The sequence below is a fragment of the Plodia interpunctella genome, chromosome 16, assembly GCF_027563975.2.
Source record: "Plodia interpunctella isolate USDA-ARS_2022_Savannah chromosome 16, ilPloInte3.2, whole genome shotgun sequence".
Classification (NCBI taxonomy): Eukaryota; Metazoa; Arthropoda; class Insecta; order Lepidoptera; family Pyralidae; genus Plodia; species Plodia interpunctella.
In genome coordinates, this window is record NC_071309.1 from 3,158,784 (window position 1) to 3,183,245 (window position 24,462).

The following is a 24,462-nucleotide window of genomic DNA, read 5'->3' on the forward strand; positions in this document are numbered from 1 at the left end:
CTAATAAATAGTAGGAGGAACTCCACCGACGAGTCCAGCTCTTGATAATGACCTGAAGCAATCGGAACTAGATTTTTTTCTCGCTATGTTTATTTCCGGATAAACCTGTTTGTTTATATTTGGTAGAGAATGCTATTATTGTCTATTAATGGTCAAAGCTTTTTACACCCATTTGTATCCCATACAACCCAACAAAAGTTAACTGCGATGTGAATGCACGGTATGGTTTCACCGGCGAATTTAATAGGATTTCTATGTACGCCAGGAGTTCAGTTCCAGTCTTTTTGAACCTTGTGTCAAGTATCGTAGAATCTGAGTGCTTATTTGTCAACATTGCAGCGTCGCCTATGTTTGAATTGTTTGGCACATTGTTCATGGTCAATTCATGTAAATATTCTCTAATTTCGGTGTCATGTACCTACTGGTTCGGTGTCATAGTTTAGTGTTATTTACTTCATATATATCCACATTTCACTAAAACCAAGATATAGTAAGATAAGTATAATCAGTTTAAAATAACTTCCGGTTATTAACATACCAAGAAATGAACTAACAATAATATTTTTTATTCGAATTAAAATAATTCACAATAGATAATGTGTAGTTCGGTGACTCACAATATATTTGACACCTAACTACCTATATTGTGTTACAAAGTAACTAATTAATCAAAAATATTTACGGTTTATTTTAAATTATTAGGACATAGGTTTACATTACGCCATATTCAATTGCTTTTATGTGATGTATCGACATCTGGGGTGTCTATATATGAATAGTTAATTTTATCGTTGCAGTAAAATAACTAATATTGTGGTATGTCATGTCACGAAGTCAGGGACGTTATTAAAATCATGACAAAAATATAGTCTACATATTCCTTTTTTTTACCTTTTTTTGCGATCGTATCTTGCGAAAATTATTAGGGTCCTTTACATACAATAGAGGCGATGTTCATTTCCCATATACATTTTGAAGTTGTCGATAGGATTACGTATTTGCAAAAAACTCATGTAGCATGAGTTTTATGCCTGCGTGCTAATAATTATTTATCTTTTTTTTTTAATAACTACGCATTATTTTTAACTTTATATAGTCTTAGCAGTACGTTGATATTGTTTTGTAGGAATATGGTGATTTTGGTTTCGTCATTCGAAATTCGTCTTTTCATGGAGACATTAGACTGGAACCGACAGCAAAATATTTAGTTTAAAATTTGTTTCATTTATTTATCGCTGTTATTCGCATAATAAAACACTTGATTAGTTTTAAATAAATTATATTCACAGGAAACCATTAAGAATAAATAACCATTCGTCAGTACGATAGTCCACCCTATAAGAGGATGTAAATACCATCAAAATACATTTTCTATCCTATTCTAATAAGTACCTATCTAATATTCTAAAGCGAAGTCATAAACCAAAACTTATACTACCTACCCGAGATGTTTTGATGAATTTTGATACGGATTTCAATGAAATTACGTACACGAAAGCAAAAACTAGTATGAGATAGCATTAAAGGATAGACGTGAATTAACATTTAGTAGGAAGGAAGTACCTATAACAAAAGAGCATTTTACACAGAACCTTAGGTTAAAAAAGGAGTGCTTTTAAAGAAAATTTGGATTTAACGTTAAAAAAATAAATAAACATTATTAAACATTGAGCTAAGCCAGCTAGCCAAAGTATACAAGTTAATTTTCTAGTAGTATGGCAAGTCATTTAAAGTACATGTCCAGTTTGTTAAAGGAATAATAAAGTTGAACTACTGGACTACTGGTACTCTTTTCCTACTTAAAGAAATACGTGACATTATAAATTACATAAATATCAGATCCATAAGCAATATTAAATTTATAATAACAGGGTTAGTTTCAATTATCATAACATTCATCAGACTAATAAAATAGTTGCGAATCGTATCTACTAGAAGGTAAAGGCACAAAATTGGTACCGATGCCTTTTACACAACTAATTACTAAGAGTGGGTTGCACCAGTCAATTTGACGTCAACTTTAGACAAAATGGCGTACTTTGCGTTGATCTGCGCCGGTTAAAATTAACGTCAAAATTGACCGGAGCAACTAAGCCTAAGAAATCAATAAAGTTTTCAGCGTTATGTCTACATTAGCTATGCAAATATTAATTGTAACTATTGTCATATTTTTAAGAATATTCATTCCAAAGATATTTTCAGAATGGCTGAGTTGCATCAGTCAACTTTGACGTTAACTTGAAACTGCGTCCGCCGCCGATTAGGTAAAATGGCAAACTTTGCGTTGTTGTGCGCAGGTTAAAGTTAACGTCATATATTTTTCGTCAATATGGTTCAAAAGTAGAATTTATAATATTATTTTTTATATAAATAGTACAGCTAAAATACTTACGCTTTAGTTCACATAAATCATACATTCAACACGATATAGGAACGACACAATAATTTGGATATTAATTATCCAAATAATTCTTTTTGGATTTTTAAAACAATTGACAATTAAGAAAAAGTAATTAATTAAGTACAGTTACCAGTACATCAATTTACCTCTATGGGGCGCGGTAATAACCGAGTTTGCAATTAATTTGGGTAGGTTGATGTGCTGTCGACTGTATAACCATAAAGAAAATCAAAACTGTTAAGTGTCCAATGTCAAAATAATTATGTATTCATGAGAACTAAACTGAATATTAACTACTTATTTACTAAATCATTAATTAATCTACTCTTATAAAAATTGCATATAAACGTGGTACTAATCATTGGTCATTTTGCCGGGTCCGGCATTCGGTTGATTTGTTCGAGGAACCCTAGATAGTGTTCCCTACAATAGCTTGCACGTGTAAATGCATATAAAAACTCACGATCATGACATATTAGTTACAATTTGTTATGACACATGAAAGACCAGTAATATGGTAACGAATTTATTACTGGTTTTTCATATTTACAATAATGTCAACTATAAAATGTTAACATTTGCTACCTTTTTACGAAAAGGATAGTCTGTGAAGAAATATTTTGCGACGTGGCCTATTGAATTTGTGGCCAATCTGTAGATTCGTAATAATAGTCAATAAATCATCATAAAATCGATCCTACGTGTGAAGCTATAACTAATTACCAAACAAATCGTTTGGTAAACAAATCGACTGTGACAATCTGATACAAGTCTTCAAGTAAAAATATATGCTTCTGTTGTTTTTAAGTCTATAAAGTTTGCCATGATCGATCAAGAGATTTAGTATGCTACAATATGAGCTACTTATATTCTAAATCTAAGGTCTCATTCCCTATCGGATTATGAATCTGGTTATTCCGCTATCTTGCACGCTAGCAGATCGTTTTCACAAGAACCACGTCGACGAGATTCGAGTTACTTTTTGGTCAAATCATTAATTACACTAACTCATGACATCGTCTAATAATACCTAAAATCACTTAAGTCCCTTAAAGCTATGTCACCCAAAACTGCATATCATAAATCATAACTTAGCAACTGCCATTTAGAAGGCGCGTTACCCGACCTTGCCAAAGGTAGTGTTCATCTCTTGTTCAATCGGTACCACAGAGCTGTGCAGGTGAGGAGATGCATCAGGACTGTGGTGGATAGAACCAGGGCCATGTTGCCGCCGACGTCCACTTCTGCCATGTCCATCTCCTTCAAGAATTTGCTTGGCGTTATGTAGTGGCAGTAAACTGTAAAAATAATGTTCGTAAATTAAATTAAGGGCCGAAGCCCTAGGGGCAAGATAGTTGTAATATTTTTGTCAGAATGTGATTTTTTTACATTCATTGTTTATATAGTTACTAGATTTTGAGTTAATTTAAATATAATGCACATTTATCGTCATGATAAGCCCAAAAATAGATGAAAATGGCTACGTAGCGCATTAGAACAACCAATCTGTTTGCATACGACAAACCTGGAAACATACGACATTGATAGAATCTTATCAGAAAAAATTTACGAGGAGTATGGATTTATCGTGCAAATATCTTCTCAGTAAATACAAAATTAAACCTTGGTTAAAAAATAATCCTCAATTAAAGTACAAGGTTTTCGTTAATATGTTTATCAACACTTATTAATGTAGGAAATAGTTTGAATCCATTTGAAATAATAATACAATAATACTTGCTATGCCCCGGGGCTTCGCTCCCTTGGAATTTCGGGATAAAAAGTACTACTTAGTTACTCCAGGTTATATTCTACCCGTGTATCAAATTTCATAACAATCCGTCCTGTAGATTTTGCGTAAAAGAGTAACATATACACACATATCCTCATAAACTTTCACATTTATAATATTAGTAGAATTAGTATGGTATTTTTGATTATTTTATTCTTAAGTGGGTGAGCGCTACGAAGTTTGTATTGAGATTTTAGTTTAGAAATTATTTAAAGTAAATCAATTATACCCCGGTAAAATGACATGCGAAAAACAAGAATGAGCTTTATTATTATTTTTTATCAGTCATTTCAATTTGTATTAGGATTCTTTAAGAATTCAGTTTTAGTTTTTGCTTTGAAAACTAGCAACCCAAATTTTACAAGCAGCTTATCGAAAGGTATCCATTACTGTACGACTAATGGCAAATAGTTACTTTCACAAAATGTCATTTACATACTGAGTTTACATACCTTCTAGTAGGTAAACAGAATAGTCAAGTTTCTCACTATAATTTCTTGGCTTGGCAAACACGCTGAGCAAAATCAAAAATCAAAATCAAATCATTTATTCAGAAATTAGGCCTTCACAGGCACTTTTTCACGTCATATTCTAAATTAAATGATGTTTACCAAAGCTACAGACTACTAGCATTTCGGAACGACTGCTGAGAAGAAATGCCGAAAGAAACTCATTCAGCAGTGTTGGTCCCTATTATGCCAGAAGGGCTTACCATTTTTTAAATATAAATTTATGTATAATTTTTTATCAGTAATATAACAATGTAAGTACACAATAAAGTACATGGTCAAAAGGTACTGAAACATAATATTATGATTGTGATCAGGTGCTGATGAAAGAAAAATTAATATATAAAAGCCAAGTACTGGTGTAGCAAGCAATAAAAATAAAGCGTAATAGATAATTACTCTTATTGCAGTGGATCTTGGTCCTGTTGAAGCCGTAGACTGAATGCACGGCGACGTGGAAGCCGGCCCTGAAATAGGAGATGTGGTGCAGCCAGCGGAAGAAGTAGGGCGTGTCGGACAGCGCCAGGCAGAATCCGAACACTGAGAACAGGCACGCAACTACTGGACCCACGAACACTGCTATCTGTAGGAGATTTTTTTGGTTAATACAATTATTGCTTGTATGTAATAAGTATCAGGTACTAATATATTTTCAGTCAAGTACTTGTTTATGGCAGCTACCGCTTGCAACGCGATCATCCGAAATGGAAAAAAATTGAAAATCTATTTTTTGTAAAATTAGTTCAAATGTTTTATAATTGCCTAGTTCACAAATTTTTCGCGCCTATAAGTGTGTTACTATTCCACTATGCAGCTACTGATTATTAATAGAACACTTCTGATAAAACAATCATTTTTGCTGCCTAATACAGGTGAAAGTACAATGTGAAAGTACCTTATATACCTTGGACGGTGGTCACCAAGCGACTGACTCAGGTCAATCGTCGGAGCGGTAGCCCGCTTTAGAATTAGGATTCAATTTTTTTTTAGGATTTTTTTTCTTCTCATTTCTCAATGTTTTTAATGTAGCAATAATGGTCATCAAGAAGAGTATGAAATGACGAATAACAATTGTGTATTATGCTATATTCTTCCATTATCAATTCATCACATTTTCTCACTTACTTTAGTAGGCGTTGTAGATCCTATGAAGTAACCCCACGCCTGGGCACAGAGGGATGTGGCAACAATGGTTGCCAGGAAGAGTGTAGCTCGTGTTGGCTCCAGCGGGTTGTCCGTCAACCAATACGATAATACCACGTACGATACGCACGATATCATCTGGAATAAGTAATTAAAATAGATCAATATTTATGATCGGGAGAAAATTACTTTTCTAGTGGCCATTATTGAAAAAGTTGTGGTTGACGAAAAATTCCTAGAGGAATTTGGACTCATGTCAGGGACAAAAAAAATTGATTTTATTGTTGAGGTATTCTTCCAACAGTAGGTATAATATAGGTTCTAGATTGATCCAAAATACAGTAGGATTTATTTGTCATGGTATGCTTGCCAACTGTCTAGATAGACAGAATTTGTTCTGAATTGTTTTATACTTAGTTCCTATTTATTAATTTAATTGTTTTTTACCAATGAAATAAATCATACCTGGAAGGGTAGTTCCACTGCTAGTATTGAGACTATGTACGGCCCTAAGGAATACCATTTATTGAAATATTCCCCTTTTAAGATATCCATTTCTAGCGGAACTGAAAATAAAAACATAAAAATCAAATGAATAAACAAACTCTTCTCATCCCGGAACAATAAATTACAAATACATGATTTTAAAAGAAATAACAAATCACTGTAATAGTGTTCTGAAAGAAAAATAAAGTTTCTTTTTAATTTATATTAGAGGATTCTTATTTCGTATATGTACATTATACATATTTATAAAAATATGCAAAATAATATCCTTCAGACATCACACATTTCATAAAATCACCATATACCTAATACCAAATCAACATTGTGATAGAATGCTGAAATCATTACGTAATAATAACATAATACAGCATTGAATACACGCGTAGTTCTATCGATATACGATTACAAAACAACTAACAAAGGTCAACTGATTAGGTAGAAAGGGAATTTTTCTAATGATAATTGACTGCTCAGTCGTATAAGTGCTTAGTAAATGTCTCATGGAGTTATCTACTTACGCAATGCATTTCTAAGTCGGTGAGTAGGACGAGAATCGATGGCATGAGATTATCTCAGTTATACAAAAAAACTAGTTACTTTGGTTATATAGGCAGTTATATAGGCTTACTAAGCACCTAATGCTTACTTTAGAGAGGTTTTTCTGTATTCTGGGTTTATGGGTTGGGTGTAGATAGATATTTGGATTTCGGTATATAACCAAACTGGCCCTAGCTGAGCTCCGAGGCTGGAGGTATGCGCGATTTCTGGACTTCTGAAGAAACTATATACTTAACATTCTTTTTTTAGTTCAAAAAAGGCGCTCAAAATATTAATCTTTCTTATGTTAACTTTGCTTTGTTTGTTATGTAACTTTTAGTCTTAGACATATAGACGTAAGATGTTTGCCTATAATCTATCTACTAATAAGAACCGAAGACCGTGCTGTGAGAAGACCGTGTGACTATTAGAAGAGAAAAAGTAGGAAAGTAGACCTAGGGATATATCTGTTATCTATGGTTCCCACGCTCTATGGCGGGGGAAAAACCCAGGAAAACTAGAGCGTTTACCTGGTTTCTTCCTCCTTTTATCCGTTGTTTATATTTTGGTCTATAAATCCAGATGTTTCAATTAATTATTATTAGAAGCGTATAAGACTACACAGACAGCTTTTAATCAGGGTAAGTCAATATTTTAGTTCGTCGCATTTTGACGTGCAACCCTAATTAGATTTAAAATATTGGTATAACCTAAATGGCGATTAAAGACGAATATCAATTTTCATTTCTTTACAACAGCGGTTCTCAAAGTATTTCGAAGACGGAACCTTTCCAGACGTAAGCTAAGCTTTTTAAATTCATGTTTTATATGTACCGATTAAACAGCTGACGCTGTTATCCCACTATCCGTGAAATGTGAATTGCATACTCGCACTAGGCCTGCTTCCAAAAATATAGACAACGAAGTAACATAGCCAAATTACATAAAACATTACCATGTAAATTTTCGGGCCAGATGCTTTTCGGCGACTTGAAAAAAAAATTTATACCAGGGTTTGCAATGACGTATTCGAAAAGAAGAAGTTTTCTCTGTCTGCTCATCTAAGTCCTTAGAACGTGCTCAGATGAGAGAAAGAGAGGGAGACAAAGATTCTGAAGGTACTAGAATACTCACAAGACAAAGTAACCGACATTTTTCCAGTATAAACAACGAGAAGCATGGAGCCGTACAGATACACGTAGTTGCCGAGTACACTGCTGGCCTCGCTCCCCACCCCCAGGTACAGGTAGCCGAAGATCAGAGCGATCACCACGTGTGCCGCCACCCTTAACATGAATAATGTCTGGAAGGGAAAAACAGGAATTATAATATATTTATGACACATTTTTATTCTGATGACAATTCGAAGGCCCTTATATTAATAAAAACACTATTGAAACTATAATATAATCACATATTTTTGGGCTTGTTCAAACACTCCATACTAAATGGCACGTAGAAATGATGTCACGATTTGGTAATATTTTCGCAAAAAAGCTATGTAGGTTCGACATCTATTATATTGATGACTTCTTAATAAAAATAGTTACGTTTAGTTTGCTTACGATGGTTGAATTTGTTTTTATAATTTCATACTTTTGGAAAACGGTTTTTCCACTAGATTGTGTTGTGGAATCTGGTGTCTTTCGATTACAAGCACAACCACTCGAAAATCAATGCTTTAAAGTCATCCCAGTTTCATAAATTTAAGTTATAATATCGAGTAAGTCTTACATAATTTCTGGTAGTCATCAAGTAGTTCCGATAAAGCAATATCCACGTCTGTCGCAGTAGACCAGATTGTCTGAACATGGTTTTAGATTGGTTTCTTTGGTGTTTTGAGTCGGATAGAAGATGTTTTGCCTTCAGCTCGGACGGTATCTCTGAAACATTATAAAAACAAGAGTACCATTAGTACGACGTAGAAAATTATGGCTCATTTTATCAAACATTGATAAAAGATATGAGAAGTGTATGAAAGTTGTTATTGTTACTTCCTCCAAAGAATATATAACTAGCTGTTGCCCGCGGCAAAATGTACCGGGTACGTTTGTCATACAAACTTACCCCCTTTTTCTGATATTTGAGTATATATTTGAAAAACTAGCCTATATCTGAACTCATGTCTAGTGTCGTGTGTTTTGTTGTATCAGGTACTTATGTTAACTTAGATTACTAAGTTCATGATCACATGATAATGATGACAATAAATCAGAAGTGTTTATCTTGAAGTTCCTTAATCAGCCTTTATAATGCTCTGGTTCACACATACCGTTGAACCGTTGAAAAAAAAGCAGAGCTAGTAATTGCATTATCATGAAACCGTTCAATTATAAAGTATTACCCGTTGAATTATTTATTTATATAACAGTTTATGTACACAGAAAAATGAGGAATAGAGAGACGGTAAATAGAAAAGCTTAGTACATAGGTACTGCGTATTTAAAATAAAATTACTTCCAGCAGACGCGTGAGAGGTGAGCTGTAAAAAAAGGCAGAAACAGGGCATTTTATTTTGCCTTTGGTCTGAAAATCAATTATTTATTATTGGTATTTATTAAAAATGTGTCCAACTTTCTCCTTACCCAAAGGCCCGGGTAAAGCTGGTATGGTGGGTATAGGCGGTTCCCAGCTCCCGTTGGCCAGCTGTTCAGGCTTGAACTGCTCCATCGTCCTGGCTGCGTTCACCAGGTCCACCTCGTACTCTCCTGATGCCACTTCCATCACTAAAATTATGGTTAGTCAGTATTGACTATGTGTTACGTTTAACTAGACAAGGTACTTTATGAATGGTAGTCGCTTACGTATCTATAATAAAAACTGAAAAGTTTTAAGCTACTTACCTCCATATGGTTATTTTATCGTGGAAAATATTACATTAGAAAATAAATGTATTATTAATCATATACGGGGGTTTATAGAGACCATCAGCTTGCTTCCGGCGAAGAAAAACATCGTAAAGAAACTTGCATTGGTTGATTATTTAGTTCACTACACCAGTGTGTGTGTGACTGCAATCTGACCCTTGTGTTAAGATGTATGATAGTTTAGTTTTCAAGGACCATCTTGCTTCCCGTAAAAGTTAATATCCGAAGATGCTGTAGTAAATTTTTCATATGCAATAATAACTACAGAGATCATCTCATAAAAAAAAAGAATTAATGTGATGTATTAATATTAAATAAATATAAAATTAAATTATTACGACAATACGAATATATTAGTTATTGCTTTGTATAGTATGACAGTTTAATTGATTTAATTAGTTTTATACGGTATGTAGACACGCATATGGAATATGATTATAATAATAAGTGTGCATTGTAATTCCGTGTGTTGATACATAATCTAAAATAATATTATAGGGAGTAATGATTTGTTTATATGATTAATTACGACGGATTAACTAAAAAAGCTAATCTCATTAGTAATGTGGTATATTTTATGTTCAGTGTGTTTCATTTTTACGTGTTATAAAAAGAAGTATCAGGTCTCAAAAATTAACGGTCGTGTCTGAGGAAGGTTTAGGTGTTTCATTTATTATAGTTTAATCCAAGCGAAGCCAGGACAAATTCCTCTGACGCATATGTCTGTCTGTTTGCGATAAATTAAAAAACGACTGTACGGTATTTCATGTAGTTTTCACCAATAAATAGTGTGATTTCCGAGAAAGGTTTACGTGTATAATTTCTTATGGTTTTGTCCGAGCGAATTCAGAATCGGCCGCTAGTGTAATACAAATGAAAGGAAGGACTCACAAAAATCAGCGGGGTTGTGGTATGGCGGGCACCGCAGTTCGGCGCTCGCCAGCGCTGGTATCAGGTGAGCCCTGGGTCCATTGTACAAAGTTCTGCCATTGGCCAGGCAATAAACCGAGTCGATCTTCTCAAACAATAGGGCTGAAGGCTGGTGTATTGTGGCTACGAGCGTGCGACCGCCGCGCGCGAGGCCGTTGAGTAGTGCTATGAGGGACGCTGATGCTGAAGAATCTAGACCACTGTAAGATTTGGAAAATTTTAAGATAGAAAATAGGCGTTTTTACCCTTCGCAGGAAACTTTACGTTTACAGACGTGATAATAATTAAAATTTTGTGTCTTGTTTAGTGTCCGTGAAAGGATTAAGCTTGCGTGTAGCACCCATGGAATTAGTGGTACGAAGTACTTACTAAATCTATGGTAGCACCATAAACCTCATTCGCTTTCCATCTGGCTTGATAGGTGTCAAATAAAAAAAAACAAAAAATAATTATAACTTTCTATTTATTATATCGAATCTTTCTAGAATACTGTTGTTCTAATGTGATTAAAAATAATTTCCATTGTTTTCTACGTAAAAAAATTATAAAATAAAACCTGTTAGATAAGTAGGTACCTACATAAGCGTAAAAACTAATTTAATAGCTTGCGTTGTTGAAAAAATTTAATCCAATTACAAGTAATTGTGACTTACGTAGTTGGTTCGTCAAGGAAGAGTAGAGAGGGGTCTGAAAGTAACTCTAGTGCTACCGCCAGGCGGCGCCTCTGTCCTCCAGAGAGGTCCCTGCTTAAGGTCTGAGCAGAGCCACTTAGACCAAGTAAAGCTAGAATTTCGTAAACCTGTTGGGATAACATAAAAGGTAAAAGATATTTTATTTGCAAAAATAAATACACACATAAAATTCAGGCTGTCAATTTTCTATGTACCTATAGGTACAGCTAGGTAGGATGTGTTTGTCTTGCCCACAAGAAAAATATTTAGGAAGATCGTTTTCCCAGTGTTTATCTGTTGTTTGACTAAGAGTCGATTGCACCAGTCAATTTTGATGTTAACTTTAACCTGCGCAGAAAAACTAAAACTACGACATTTTTTGTCTGTATAAATGCCTAATTAATCAAATACATAACCGTTGCTGTAAGTACTTGGCACCAATAACATAAAACTAGCATAATATTATTATTTTTTGTAGAGTTTATTCATGCCGAATATCATATATTAGTAGACTGTCGCGATCATAGATATCAGAATATATATATCTCTGTGGTAGTGACCATAGATAAAATTAATCTATGGTCGCGACTTAATTCGAGTAAAACATAATAGTTTATACACCTAATTCCATAGGAATTACATTGTTTATTCGTGAAACCCGCATGAAAATCCGTGGGTTAGTTTTTCAGTTTATCGCGATCAGACAGATATTGACAGACAGATGGGGCAGAGGCCTTGTTTTATAATATGTTAAGATATTGATACTCACTAAAGTATGAATTTATTTTATTTTGATATTTTATGAACAAGCCAAGTGCAAGTCGATTGTCAGTACATGTGTAAATAAATTTACAATTTTGTTTTATTACTAGATACTGTAATTGGATTCACATATAGCGTTGTTTAGTTATGCAACAAGTAAATAAATGTGAAGTTTTTATTGTCTTCTCTGTTTGTTATAACGTCGACTCGATGCACGATTTGAATTATATTAAAGTCCTTACATATTATGAAACAAAGTTCTCTGCGGTGTCTGTTTGTTTGTTCGTGATAAACTCAAAAACACGTATTTTTAAGTGCTGGATTCAATATATAGATCGTGTGATTCCTGGCTATAGTTTATTTTTTAAGTTTTATATGTTGGTATTATATCATTCGCGTGGCCGAACAATTTTTGGTAAGGAGTCAAAATTATTAGAGAAATTTAATTGTACAGACAAATGTAACAATACCTATACATACAGAAGATGCTAATCAGACTGAAAAAGTATATTTTCTATAGTTTAGCTGAACTATTATGACTCTTCTTCAGGTGTTCTTCGATTTTTATACGTAAACAGAAAATGCTAATCAGACTGAACAACTTTTATTAGAGCGTCATTTCTATGTTTCCTATAGTTTAGCTGTATCATCATAGGTCTACATCAGGTGTTCCAGATCTTAGATTTTTATACCTCTACAGAAAATGCTCATCAGATTGAACAATTTTTGTTAAGTCGTCATTTCTATTTTCCCTATAGTTTAGCTGTACCATATAGGTCTACATCAGGTGTTCCAGTTTTCAAAATAATTTATATTTTGTACCCTATATGTTAGCCAGGCTTAATAGCTATATAACGAAAAAGTTTCATTAAAATCCGTCCAGTAGTTCCGAAGATTAGCGTGTACAAATAGACAAACAGACAGACAGACATACAGACATACATACATACAGACAGAATTTTTAAAATATTTTTTTAATTTTTAATTTGTTTTTCTTACTGTGTTGCTGTGACTATCGCCTAATTTTATTTTTATGTAAATTTATTCAATGTACAGGTTTTTTTTTTCTACTGTTTTATTATATGTATTGATAATTTATTTTGTTTTTACCTGAGTGAAGGCGGGACGGGCCGCTAGTGACTAAAAAGTACATGCTACTTCTATAAAACGCTTTATAATTATGTTATCTGTGATAAAGAATAGCACTTCGAGATTTATTACATATTGGTTTGATTAAATCAGTACCTATCTGGTAAACGCATTAGTAATACGAATGCTTCATCTGAATAGCAGTATTTTATTTAATCAACCATGATTTTATATCTTTTTCACAGAGCACTTAATCATATTGATGGTTATTCCGTACTTATTCTATTCAATTGCTTTATTTCATATATACATAAACACTAGTTTTTGCACTCGATTTTATAGCTATACATAATTGTGAAATATTGTATACTAAATAACAGCTATTAAACGTGCACATACCTTTTCTATTTCCCAGTGGAGTTTCGGACCTTGTTACAAAGGTCCGTGGTCACTGGGCGACTGACGGACGGCCACGGACATTTGTAAAAAGGTCCTCCAAACCTCTGGGAAATACGAAAGGTATTTACTGTTATTTAGTATATAATTATGCAACGCGAAAGTTTAAAAGTAGTTATGGAATATTGATTATTGCAAACAAACGAAAGTGTGATTTTCGCACGTACAATTTTGTCCCACATTGGTCATTAACACCTTGTCTTTATCAATTGCGATACTTACTTTCTCTTTCCGCTCGTGGGGCGAAAAGTCAGCCAGTTTGAGAGCCGCAGCCAGAGACATGGCTTCGTACACCGTGAGATGCGCGCGCAGCTCGTCCTGATAGGTAGATAGATTTAAAAAAATCATATTATATTCAACATAAGATGAAAAATATACACAAATATAACAATTAACAAACTGCAGAAAACAGGCAGGGTTTGTCTGTGTTCGATGAGTCGTTAATACAAGAAATTATTTTATATTTACCAAAATCATTTACTTGTACAAACAATATAACGATGTGATACATAAGATACTGTATGTATCACATCTTTATATTACCTATAGTACCTGTGCCTTACGGCGTAGATATATACAATACATATAGACTTAGGTCTCGAAATTCGAGAAATGCTGGACGTGAAAATTCTTATTGGTAATTTAATGAAAGACATTAGCTCCTTAGCTATGAGCTGGGAAGTTTCTTCAATTTCCATTAAATGAATTTTACAATTTACGCGGCACAAGAAACAATTGGCACATTTTATTAAGAATTCATAAAATGTGCCAATTGATTCTAAGTGTATGCTTTTCTTTCGCTTGTAGACCAGCATGGCATAGATGATTAAAACTTAGATCATATTGATAACTATAATAATTATAAAACACATGCTGGTGCAGGAAAGTGTGTTAGGTGCAACATACAGCGCAATCTATTCGTCTAGTGTATGTTACTCGTACCTGCTGGCGGATGTAGCGCGCGCCGCCGCGGCCCGTCGATTGAGATGCGTATGCGCAGACGCCATTCACCGCAATCTCTCCTTTGGCGCCGCGTGTCCTGTTCAACAAATCAGAAGTTATGTAATAAATAAGTACTTTTGAATAAGTTAGTAATTAGTAAAGTTAAGTCTGCTCATTCCCAAAAATATATTGGTAAACTCGGACCCCGTAGAAACAACTGCGGTATCTTCTAAGACTATAGTTGTTTGAACTGGGCTTTTGCTCATTAATAAACCCATTCAGATACAGTGTTTGGGCGACTGAGTCGGAGACCGTTGTTTCAGTAGTAGGTTGGCCAACCTTTTATATTTTCGGGATGTGTTCAGGGTTATAACAGCAAACGCAATGTGGTATAGTGTAGCTCATAATCTTTACATATACTTAAAACTGTTTAACTACAATTTGTTATATGTATTTACTCAAATAAATAAAACATTAAAAGCAATTTATGCCTCAAATGCTGGTCAGAAGTCCATTTATGTATATCAGCAGGCCTACCATCAACTTTTACAGAACGATTCCAATGCAACTCAGTTTAATTTAGGCACAAAATGAATCGTATTCATACTAAAAATTAAGTCGATGGTACAGTTTAGGTTGTAAAGTGGATCGCGTTAAGAGATGGTAAGCCCCCAGGTGAACAATGCTTACAAGTATCCAGCTAAAATGTTGAGCAGGGTAGTCTTGCCGGCCCCCGATGGGCCCATGATGGCCGTCAGCTCCCCAGGCTTGAAGCAGCCGTTCACGCCTTTCAGGATTTCCCGCCGTTCTGAAATTAAAAAGAATTTTATTTCTTAAAATTTCATATTACCTCATTTTTATATATTATAAAACAAAGTCCTCTGTCGCGTCTGTCTATCTGCCTGTTCGCGATAAACTCATAAATTACGTCTGTGTCGTATTCACGGCTTAACCGCAGGATCGATTTCGATGAAATTTTGTGGGTATATATTTAAAGATCCCCGTTTAAATATAGGCTATTTGTTTTCCAAAATGCAACTTCTAAAAGCCTATAATGGAGGATGAAAGCTTGCATGAAAATTATGTTGAAAAGACTTCCAAAGAAGACTTGATAGGAATATCACACAAAAATATTTTATCCTAGAAATTAGTAATCTAGCAAAAACTTTAATCACAAAAAATATAAATATTCTGTCTATTCTGCGCTTACGAAGTCGCGGGTAAACAGCTAATATTTTGTATATTAATAACAACATTAAAACTCGACAATTTCTTAAAACACTGGTCCGAGAGTGCTTGGTGACTTGTGAACATGAATGATTAAAAAGGGGCAGCAATATGTATGTCATGTTTTCGTTGATTCAACGAAGGTTAGTTGTTTAGGGTTAAACAGAAGTAAGTGCAATCAAGTAAAACGTGTATTGCTTCAGCTGGAAGCAGCGCGTTTGTTTACAAAAACCTGGTGTGGTTACGTAAGGCAGATGTAAACAAGATTGCAAGTTCACTGTTGGGTTAACTAGACTGTATCATATTAGTTTGATAGCCAGGGCTGGACCATGGTGGGCCCTGGGCCCCAACATGAGATCTCGGGGCCCAAGAATATCTGGATATTCTAAGGACCCGAGATCTCGAGGACCAAGGCCTATTTAAAATTTTGTTAAAACTAAATTGAAAATGTAGGTAAGAAACTTCCGACTCTGAAATTGCAGCTAGGTATTATGTTTACTAATATTTGTAAACATTACCCCGGCATCTGTCATCTGTTAGAAAAGAGTTGTTGGTTTCAAATATATCTAAGAACATTCTCGATTAAATTATCTTTCAATTAAACAGAACTAGATCAAAATCGGTCAAAATATGTTCATTCGTTTGACTGTTACATTGACACATGTTAAACTTATAACTGCCTAATTCTGTCCTCGGAGGTTAAAATCTTATTTTTACATAAGCAAATATATTTGGCTTGGCATTGGCTGATAAGTAAATATATCTTTGAAGATTCGTCTGTGACGCTTAGCCACTTGGCCACTTGTCTCAAATCGAGCCCTTAACAAAAGTAGATTACAAAGTTAAAATTATTTTATTAACCTTGTCCGTCTTTGGGTCATAGATTTACATGTGCGTACCAAATTTCATATCAATTGGTTTAGTAGTGGCAAACTAGCTGTAAAAAAGCTGTTGTAGCTACAGCCAGACACACGAGTGATTTTATACGAGTAGTTTTTTTCTTTTGATATTTGGAATGGAATCTTAAAAAGTACAACCTGACCAAGAAGTTCACATTCTCGATTCTAATCAGAATGAAAAGGACAAAAAATATAAACATTTGCAGATTTAACAACGTTTTCGGGCTATCGATTTAAATTTTCTTCTGGATTTGGTAGATCTATTGAACATTGTTTATTGCCTTCTAGACAAATCCGGCTCTGATACGGTTCTAGCTAATTGCCGGTCAAAGTCACTCACGTAATAACTTTCATTCCGTGTATTTCATTGCATAATCGTTCTAGATTTGTTGTTGGTGGGATTTGCTCGCTTTTCGCGTGTCAAGTGACTCGTTTGACCTTATCATCGTTCCGCGATAAATCAAGGTGTTATGTCTGACCTCTTTTAACCTCGGGATAAGTGACAAATGTATAAAAATAACAATAAGATAAAAGAAAATTCTTTTTTATTTGATACACACCCTTTATTTATAAAAAAAGTTAAAGCATACTTTAAGCTAAAGCATGTTTTGTCTCGTTCAATGTCAAAATGGTAAAGGTGACAAAACATACCACATGCTTGGTTAGCTCCAATTTTGTGAATAACATCTAATCCAGGTAAAATACATAATTATAAAATAATGTGAAAGTGTGTTTGTTTGTCCTTGTCCTTTTCATGTCAAAACGGAGCATTGAATTGAGGTTTTTGGAGAGATAGTTCGAGAGGGAGAGTTAGTATCTATCTACTTTTTGCCACAGCTGGTAATTTATAAACTGACTTGGGGTTAGTTAAGGTTCTAAAGTTAATATGCAATTAAATCCTATTTTTAATGTTTAAACTCACACGTTAACTGTATTTTCACGTTAAGAACAGCATAATGTTATTTCAAATTACTTAGTGTAGTTATAATTAGTTTGTCGAGTTAAACGAGTCATTCAGACATTATATGTAGCTGTTTTTTTAATTGGTCTTTTGACCTCAATTTTGTTACAGGAAATAAGGTGATACACATACATCCTAATATTGGCCTAATATTGGTGTTTCGTACCGTAAATAGAAAAACAAAAGTCTCTGTAGTTTGTGGCCTGTATCTCAGACTGTTTTTCATTTTTCTCATAAAACGTCATAATACCTCCGGTATTTAGAAATTGTTGAATGATAAATATTAAAGTTATTCTATAATAGAATTTCATAACTTTTGCAACTTACAAATATTTGCACGGACTTTGTGCACGAAATTCGTTGTGTTAGTAGGATACTTTTTGTTAGTAGTATAGTCACGTGCGATTTGCGTGAGTTATAGTTAAGTATTAAAAAGTAAATGACCGATATCACAAAACAAAAACAACTCCGGAAGTTGATACCGAAACACATTTCCCTGTTTATCTGTTTGTTTAACATTTTACTTTTTATTATAATGGTACGACGTAGCCTAAACAATTAACTTGTAGATAGACGTAGGAAAATATGAAAGAGTCAGGCTCTTGAGCGTGTAGTTCATCTAAATGCAGTCTATGGTGTATTTCGGTTTATCAAAATATTTATTTTGCTATAAATGCGGTGTAACTATTTGGTGTCATATTAAAACGCATTTTGCTAGGTACCTAATAATTCACTACAATTATTTCACTTTGTTTACCTCGATAATACCTTGAAAAATGATACACTTAATAAAAAACTTATAAGGACTCGATCAAGGCAAAAGACAATACGAATCTTATGGCATTACCACCCAGATCATGTCTTGATGTCTGTCGACACAACAGTCACATCATTCTATCTTACTTGCAAATGGTGGCGGAAACGAGATGCCGCACTATGCTTCGACGGATAATGTGATCATTGATTGCTGATCCAGTCTGGTGATATATAATATATTATTATGTTACTAGGGTCCATAGATGGGACCAGTATTTGCCAATAACTTCCCAAAAAGTCTGGCTACGGGTCTACTGTTTGGGAAGAAGACCTGGCGTAAACCCATCCCTGCTAGGGTCGCCGTAAATTTTGCAATCAATACGGGATGTTATTTCCGAGGTCAGATTTTTTTGGTTAAATAACATGAATATACAAGACCATGGTCAGGTTGGTCGGTTAGTTTTTGCGAATGAGCTTTTTTCAGGTATCAATCTATATATTACAATGACGTACTTAAACATAACGGAACGTATACGTACGTCCTTGTAACACTGTATTAGTTGTGCTCCCTTTGCACAATCAATTCTGTCGTGCGTCGTACGATCCTTAAATTAGCTAAATCGTCGTATGTTTGGACAGATCGAGATACGCCGGCAATTTCCCATTCGTAATGATAATAAATAGGGAAGAGAAATAAGTAACTACTTAACTAATGTTGTTAATGACTAATTGACTAATCTTAATATAAAGAACGGTAATAGATTACAGTTTTTACGTCTTACTAACATTTAATCAAAATGATATTGCAGCACATTAAGAAACTGAAGTAAATTAAACTAGATGATTAGAAAATAGTCAGAATTGTACATAATGTTATTGACACAGGGACAAACTATGCTGACCATGCGATGGCAGTAAGTGTAACTAATTCAATTAATTGCGAAAGTAAAGTTAAAATATTCGTGTTTATTACGTTCAAATTATTATTTGCAACCGTTTAAGTATTACTTACACTATAACGTTTTGTTTTATAGTAAATATTTTTGTAAAAAAAATATGCATCTCATCACGTGATCAATTAAGGAAAGTGATTTTTTATAATAAATTATATGTTACGATTTCAACCGAAATATTCGCATGCGTAGTCTTACTTCTCATGCTTGCTTGGCTGATCTTTTTCTAACAGTTTAAAGATAATACGGTAAAAAACATAAACATGTTATTATCGCATACAGATAATTTTTATCAATGAAGGCTACAGGAAGGCGTCAATGAATGAATGACAATTCGTAGCGTTTCATTCAAAGCCTAATTAACTTTAATTGCAAGTTTAGGTGTTCGTTGATTAGGTGTATCATTAAAATGTATGATGTGCTATATCTACTAAAGAAGGCTTTATACAGTATAATTTTAATAAGTATAACTAAAATTATGACTATAAGAAACTAAACGATTTTTCTTTCATTTGAGAATTTCCTCGGTTAATTCCTTTCCCCAAGTTTTGTGGAACGATTCATATGCAGCGCAGTTCAATTTAGGAACCTAAAATGAATCGCATGAGTATTGAAAATTATTTTGATGATACGAATTTGCGTTTCAGATGAGTTTCGGTCCTGAAGTGCCCAGGTCTTGAATCACTCACATCAGGTCTTTTCTACATTTTTCTCTACATTTCGCATATTCGTCGGCATCCTTGTCCGTGAGAGCATTGGTGCGCTTATCCTCACGACATCAAGTCAGCATTTCAAGTTCACGTATGTATTCTTTCGAGTAAGGAAAATTGGGAAATTAACTATGACATCTAATGTTCAAAGTCCAATATTCTTGAAGCTGAAGGTGCATTTTGGAGTTATTCAGGCCAGATCGATCGTCACAAGCACGATTTATGTATTGGAGCAAGCTACAACAGCACTATAGGATGCGTGCTTTGCTAAATGCAACAATGCTGTTTCTACAAATTTGCGCCATAACAATCCTTATAATAAACTCGTTTGTTGGTTTTCAACAAGTCAACCAATCTTCTTGAAATGTCATATATTATATATATACATGTAAGAAAGGTTGAAAGAGAAAAAAGTAGGTACTGATCCCGCGGGAAGGACACGGGCAAAAGTTAGTTGTTAGATAGAGTAAATATTATTTGTGTTATTATTACTTAAAAGTTATATATTTGCAAGATAGCAGATAGAGAGATCAGGGGTACATATATTTTAGATTATTGACCTTCAGATATTCCTCTCAGAGAGCACATTCGAATAGCTTCTATTTCAGTAATTAGTATTCCACTTGGGGTGAGTTGCACTAGTCAGCTTTGTCGTTGACCTGCATGCCGCTGACGAGATCAAGTGGCGTAGGTACTTTGCATGTTTCTGCGCAGGTTAAAGTTAACCTAAAAATTATCTAGTCCACTGGATCGATAAATATTTATTCTTGAAAAAAATATATTAATATCTTCAAACCTATTTCATCATCTTTACGCATATTGTGTTGTGTTTTAACTAAACATTTTTTGATATTTATTTACTGTTTGCTAAAATTCAGGTCAAGGGGATTCATAAATTTAGATTATATATACAGGTATTATTAGGTGTGAGAATATATTGATTGTGTTGAGTTAGCTATATTAATACGATTTAAATTAAAATGGGAAATAGTAAACTAAGTGTAAAATTGGCATGGGTGAAGTCGCGGCAAATAACTAGATAGGGGGACATATATTTTTAATTGTACTCGTATTTTCAGATTCGTTAATAAACTTACAATTACTTATTAATTAATTATTTTATACCTTATAATTACCAAGTGATATTCAATAAGTATTTGAAGAAGTAAAAAGAAAAATATTTATTGCATATTTCAAATATCAACCAAATCAATAATTATCTATTAATATAATAAATTCGGAGTTTCAAAGATTTTACCAAAGTCAAATGGACAAGTTAAATTAAAGATATTAAAGTTCTCTTCTATATTAAAATTACTCAAAAGAGGACTCCTTATTTAGCGATTAGTTTAAAACTTGACCTAGACGTTCTAAGGATGTGTCTACACTCAGTATTTTTTCATAATGTTCCCAAAAATTGGGAAGAAAGGACTTATAAACAAAATACGTAAACTCAACTATGCAAGAACTATAAATAATCAAAATCTACTTACATAATATATCTTCACATGTATGACGCGTCGTGTTATGAGTAGTGGCTTCAAGGTTTCCAGGAAAGGCAAAATAAATATTCCTTATCTTATCCGTGTCTAGCCCATGTGTCAAGTATAGAACTTTGAATAACAAAGCAATAGAAGATCCATCTGCTATATGTTTTAATGAAATGACGACCTCCGTGGCCTAATGGTCATTATGCCGTACTGCTACACCGGAGGTCCCGGGTTCGAACCCCGGTCAGGTCAAGATGGAAAATGATCTTTTTCAGATTGACCTGGGTCTTGGATCTTTATCTTAATACGTATATGTTATAGAATATAATAGTATCGTTGAGTTAATATCCCATAACACAAGCTTCGAACCTAAATCTGAACGAACTTATCTGTGTGATTTGTCCCTATATATTTATTTATTTAAATAAATGGTAAGTAAATGAGTCATTGATAAAAAGGGTCCAGTGTTATTTTTATTTATTATTTTAAGAATGCCTCTCCAGCCAGTGATGGTTAGCTATTAATAGTCTGAAGTCCTATTTGTCTTTAGCTCTGCGGTAAATTGGAAAATTGCCAAATTGTTTTTATTTGGCAATTGTCAAATCAGAGGGACTGTTATGTACAATTTGACTTCACAACATAGTGTAATCTTGTGGGAAAATATACTTAAACATCAACATTGCAAAATGCTAATAACTAGCGTTGATGACAGTAGAAGTGAGTGTGAGGTCAGAAGTATGAATTTTACTATTGCCTCATTTGGGCATGGGCGTACGGGCAGTATGGGCACGGCCATTTTGAAATTTTCACACGCAGCCATACATGGGTTCACGCCCAGTTTCTTCCCAAAAAGTTTTTTTGCGCCCGACTATTTGGTAAGACACTGGGCAAACAATGCGTGTCAAGACATCTATGCACGGAGTACATAATAATGTGATATACGCGAAAGATGTCGAAAACTGTGACAATAGTAATTTTAGTAACAAAGATTTATATTCAAAAGCCCGCCATCTTGTAAGGTCATATTTACCTATTTACTTATGTTTCAAGGGAAGAAATTTTTAATTAATTCATTCATTGAATCGTAGCCTTTCCAGGCCTCAAATATTGACACCAGAATGATGTTTAAGATTCTAGAAAGTTAGAGAAATTGAAATAAACACAATTGACCTTATTCAGCATTATGTTATGACTCAAACTGCAAAGTCAATTCGAATTTCTAATTTAGCTAATTTTTAGCACTAAGAGGACTTTTAGACTTTTTAGAAATACGAGTAAGAACATAAAATTCGATTCCCTTTTGACATAGGTATTTTAATAGTCAATATAAAAGCATTTGAGGTGCAAGTCAAATTACATATTCGCCCATGGATGTCTTCCATTTCTTCCTGTATTTTTAAAAACAACAAATAAAAATACAAAACGTTTTCTATGTCGATTTGTTTGGATGCTCCCTACTTTGTATCTACATGATATACTATAGTGTGACTTTGAGTATTCATTTATGAGAGAAGGGAAATATTTATAAATATGTATGTAACGATATTATAAAACAAATTGTTGTATTCAAGGGTTTATGGTGTCTGTTGTTTATTAACTTCAACCTGTATTAACACATAGCATTACATGTAATAATAATTGATTTCTAATTAATGAACGTACAGATTTATTGGCTCCATATTACTTATCTTAAGCTTAAATTAAATTCAAATAATAAATAATAAGCCAAGGCCACATTCGCGTTAATCGTCTCAGATCTTCATTGAATTATTCGATATGATGTAATAAAATAAATAAATGGGGTCTCTATAAGCATAAAATTTAAGCCATCTGTACTATGGCATAATGATTTTTAAGCATAACGTTCTTATCCATAATGGTTTAGGCATAACTATTTGGAACATAACTAACATAACAGTTAATTATGCCACATTTACTCGTATGCCAATAATAAATTATGCCTTAGACCTATTATGCCAAAATATTGTATGCCAAAACCGGTATGCCAAAGAATAATAGGACAAAATGAATTGTGTGAAATAAAGGTCTTCAAATTAATGTTACTGTTCATTTTTTTTGTTTCTATACCTGTGTAATGCTTCTTTTCTCAGCAGCAGATGCGAGAAAATGTTTTGATTTCCCGGTCTATAGCAGCTATTGCCTATTAGATCCCTATTTAGATCTTATAATAATAAGCGGAACTGCTAGTAATTTAATTTTTCCTCGACATTGAATATCTTAAGACACCTTGAAGGTTGTAAGTAAATTTGGGTCAAAGATAACACAAGGTGATCACGAACTTAGACTTAGTGAGTGGCTATCATTTATAACACTATTTAAAAATTATATTCTACTCAGGAAGTATAGCTAGGCAGAATTCATCATCATCATCATCATCGGCCTACCCTTATCCCCACCTCGGGAGGTCGGTACAGCATGTAACACGCCTACGTCTCTTCGTGTCTGTTATAAGGCACTCCGTTACATTTCTCTTTTTTAAATTTCAGGTTACGTTCGGGGCTAAAACGTCGCGAAGCCATGAAAAATTACTTATTTAAAAAAAATCCGGCTGTAACTTTACAAATTCTTCATCACTTAAATGGCAAATTTTATTGACTTTAATAAAATCTGACACCAGTGTTAGCAATAACACACTAGAAAATAATGAAACAGAAATAACTACTTAATATTCATAGTTTTATACTAATATTATAAACGCCGTCGTATGTCTGTGACGCTGTCACGGTTAAACCGCGCTGGGCCGATTATGATGAAATTATGAATAGATATTGTTTATGACCAAGGGTCAAACATAGACTAGCGCGGGAAATACTGCGGGCTGATTATAAAATAATGTTTT

The 24,462-nt window shown here is 33.8% G+C and overlaps 1 protein-coding gene across 1 annotated transcript in view; it reads right to left on the reverse strand.

Moving 5' to 3' along the window:
- Window positions 1-1,262: 1,262 nt before the first annotated feature.
- Window positions 1,263-24,462, reverse strand: part of LOC128676775 (ATP-binding cassette sub-family G member 1-like) — a 31,930-nt gene continuing 8,730 nt past the window's right edge. The window contains exons 3-14 of the mRNA XM_053757099.2: window positions 15,297-15,414; window positions 14,607-14,703; window positions 13,887-13,982; window positions 11,340-11,485; window positions 10,648-10,886; window positions 9,475-9,615; window positions 8,624-8,772; window positions 8,024-8,192; window positions 6,311-6,411; window positions 5,828-5,983; window positions 5,102-5,285; window positions 1,263-3,699 (exon numbers count right to left, since the gene is read on the reverse strand). Coding sequence (XP_053613074.1) covers window positions 3,545-3,699; window positions 5,102-5,285; window positions 5,828-5,983; window positions 6,311-6,411; window positions 8,024-8,192; window positions 8,624-8,772; window positions 9,475-9,615; window positions 10,648-10,886; window positions 11,340-11,485; window positions 13,887-13,982; window positions 14,607-14,703; window positions 15,297-15,414 — 1,751 coding nt within the window. The 3' untranslated portion in view covers window positions 1,263-3,544. The remainder of the gene's footprint in view (window positions 3,700-5,101; window positions 5,286-5,827; window positions 5,984-6,310; window positions 6,412-8,023; window positions 8,193-8,623; window positions 8,773-9,474; window positions 9,616-10,647; window positions 10,887-11,339; window positions 11,486-13,886; window positions 13,983-14,606; window positions 14,704-15,296; window positions 15,415-24,462) is intronic.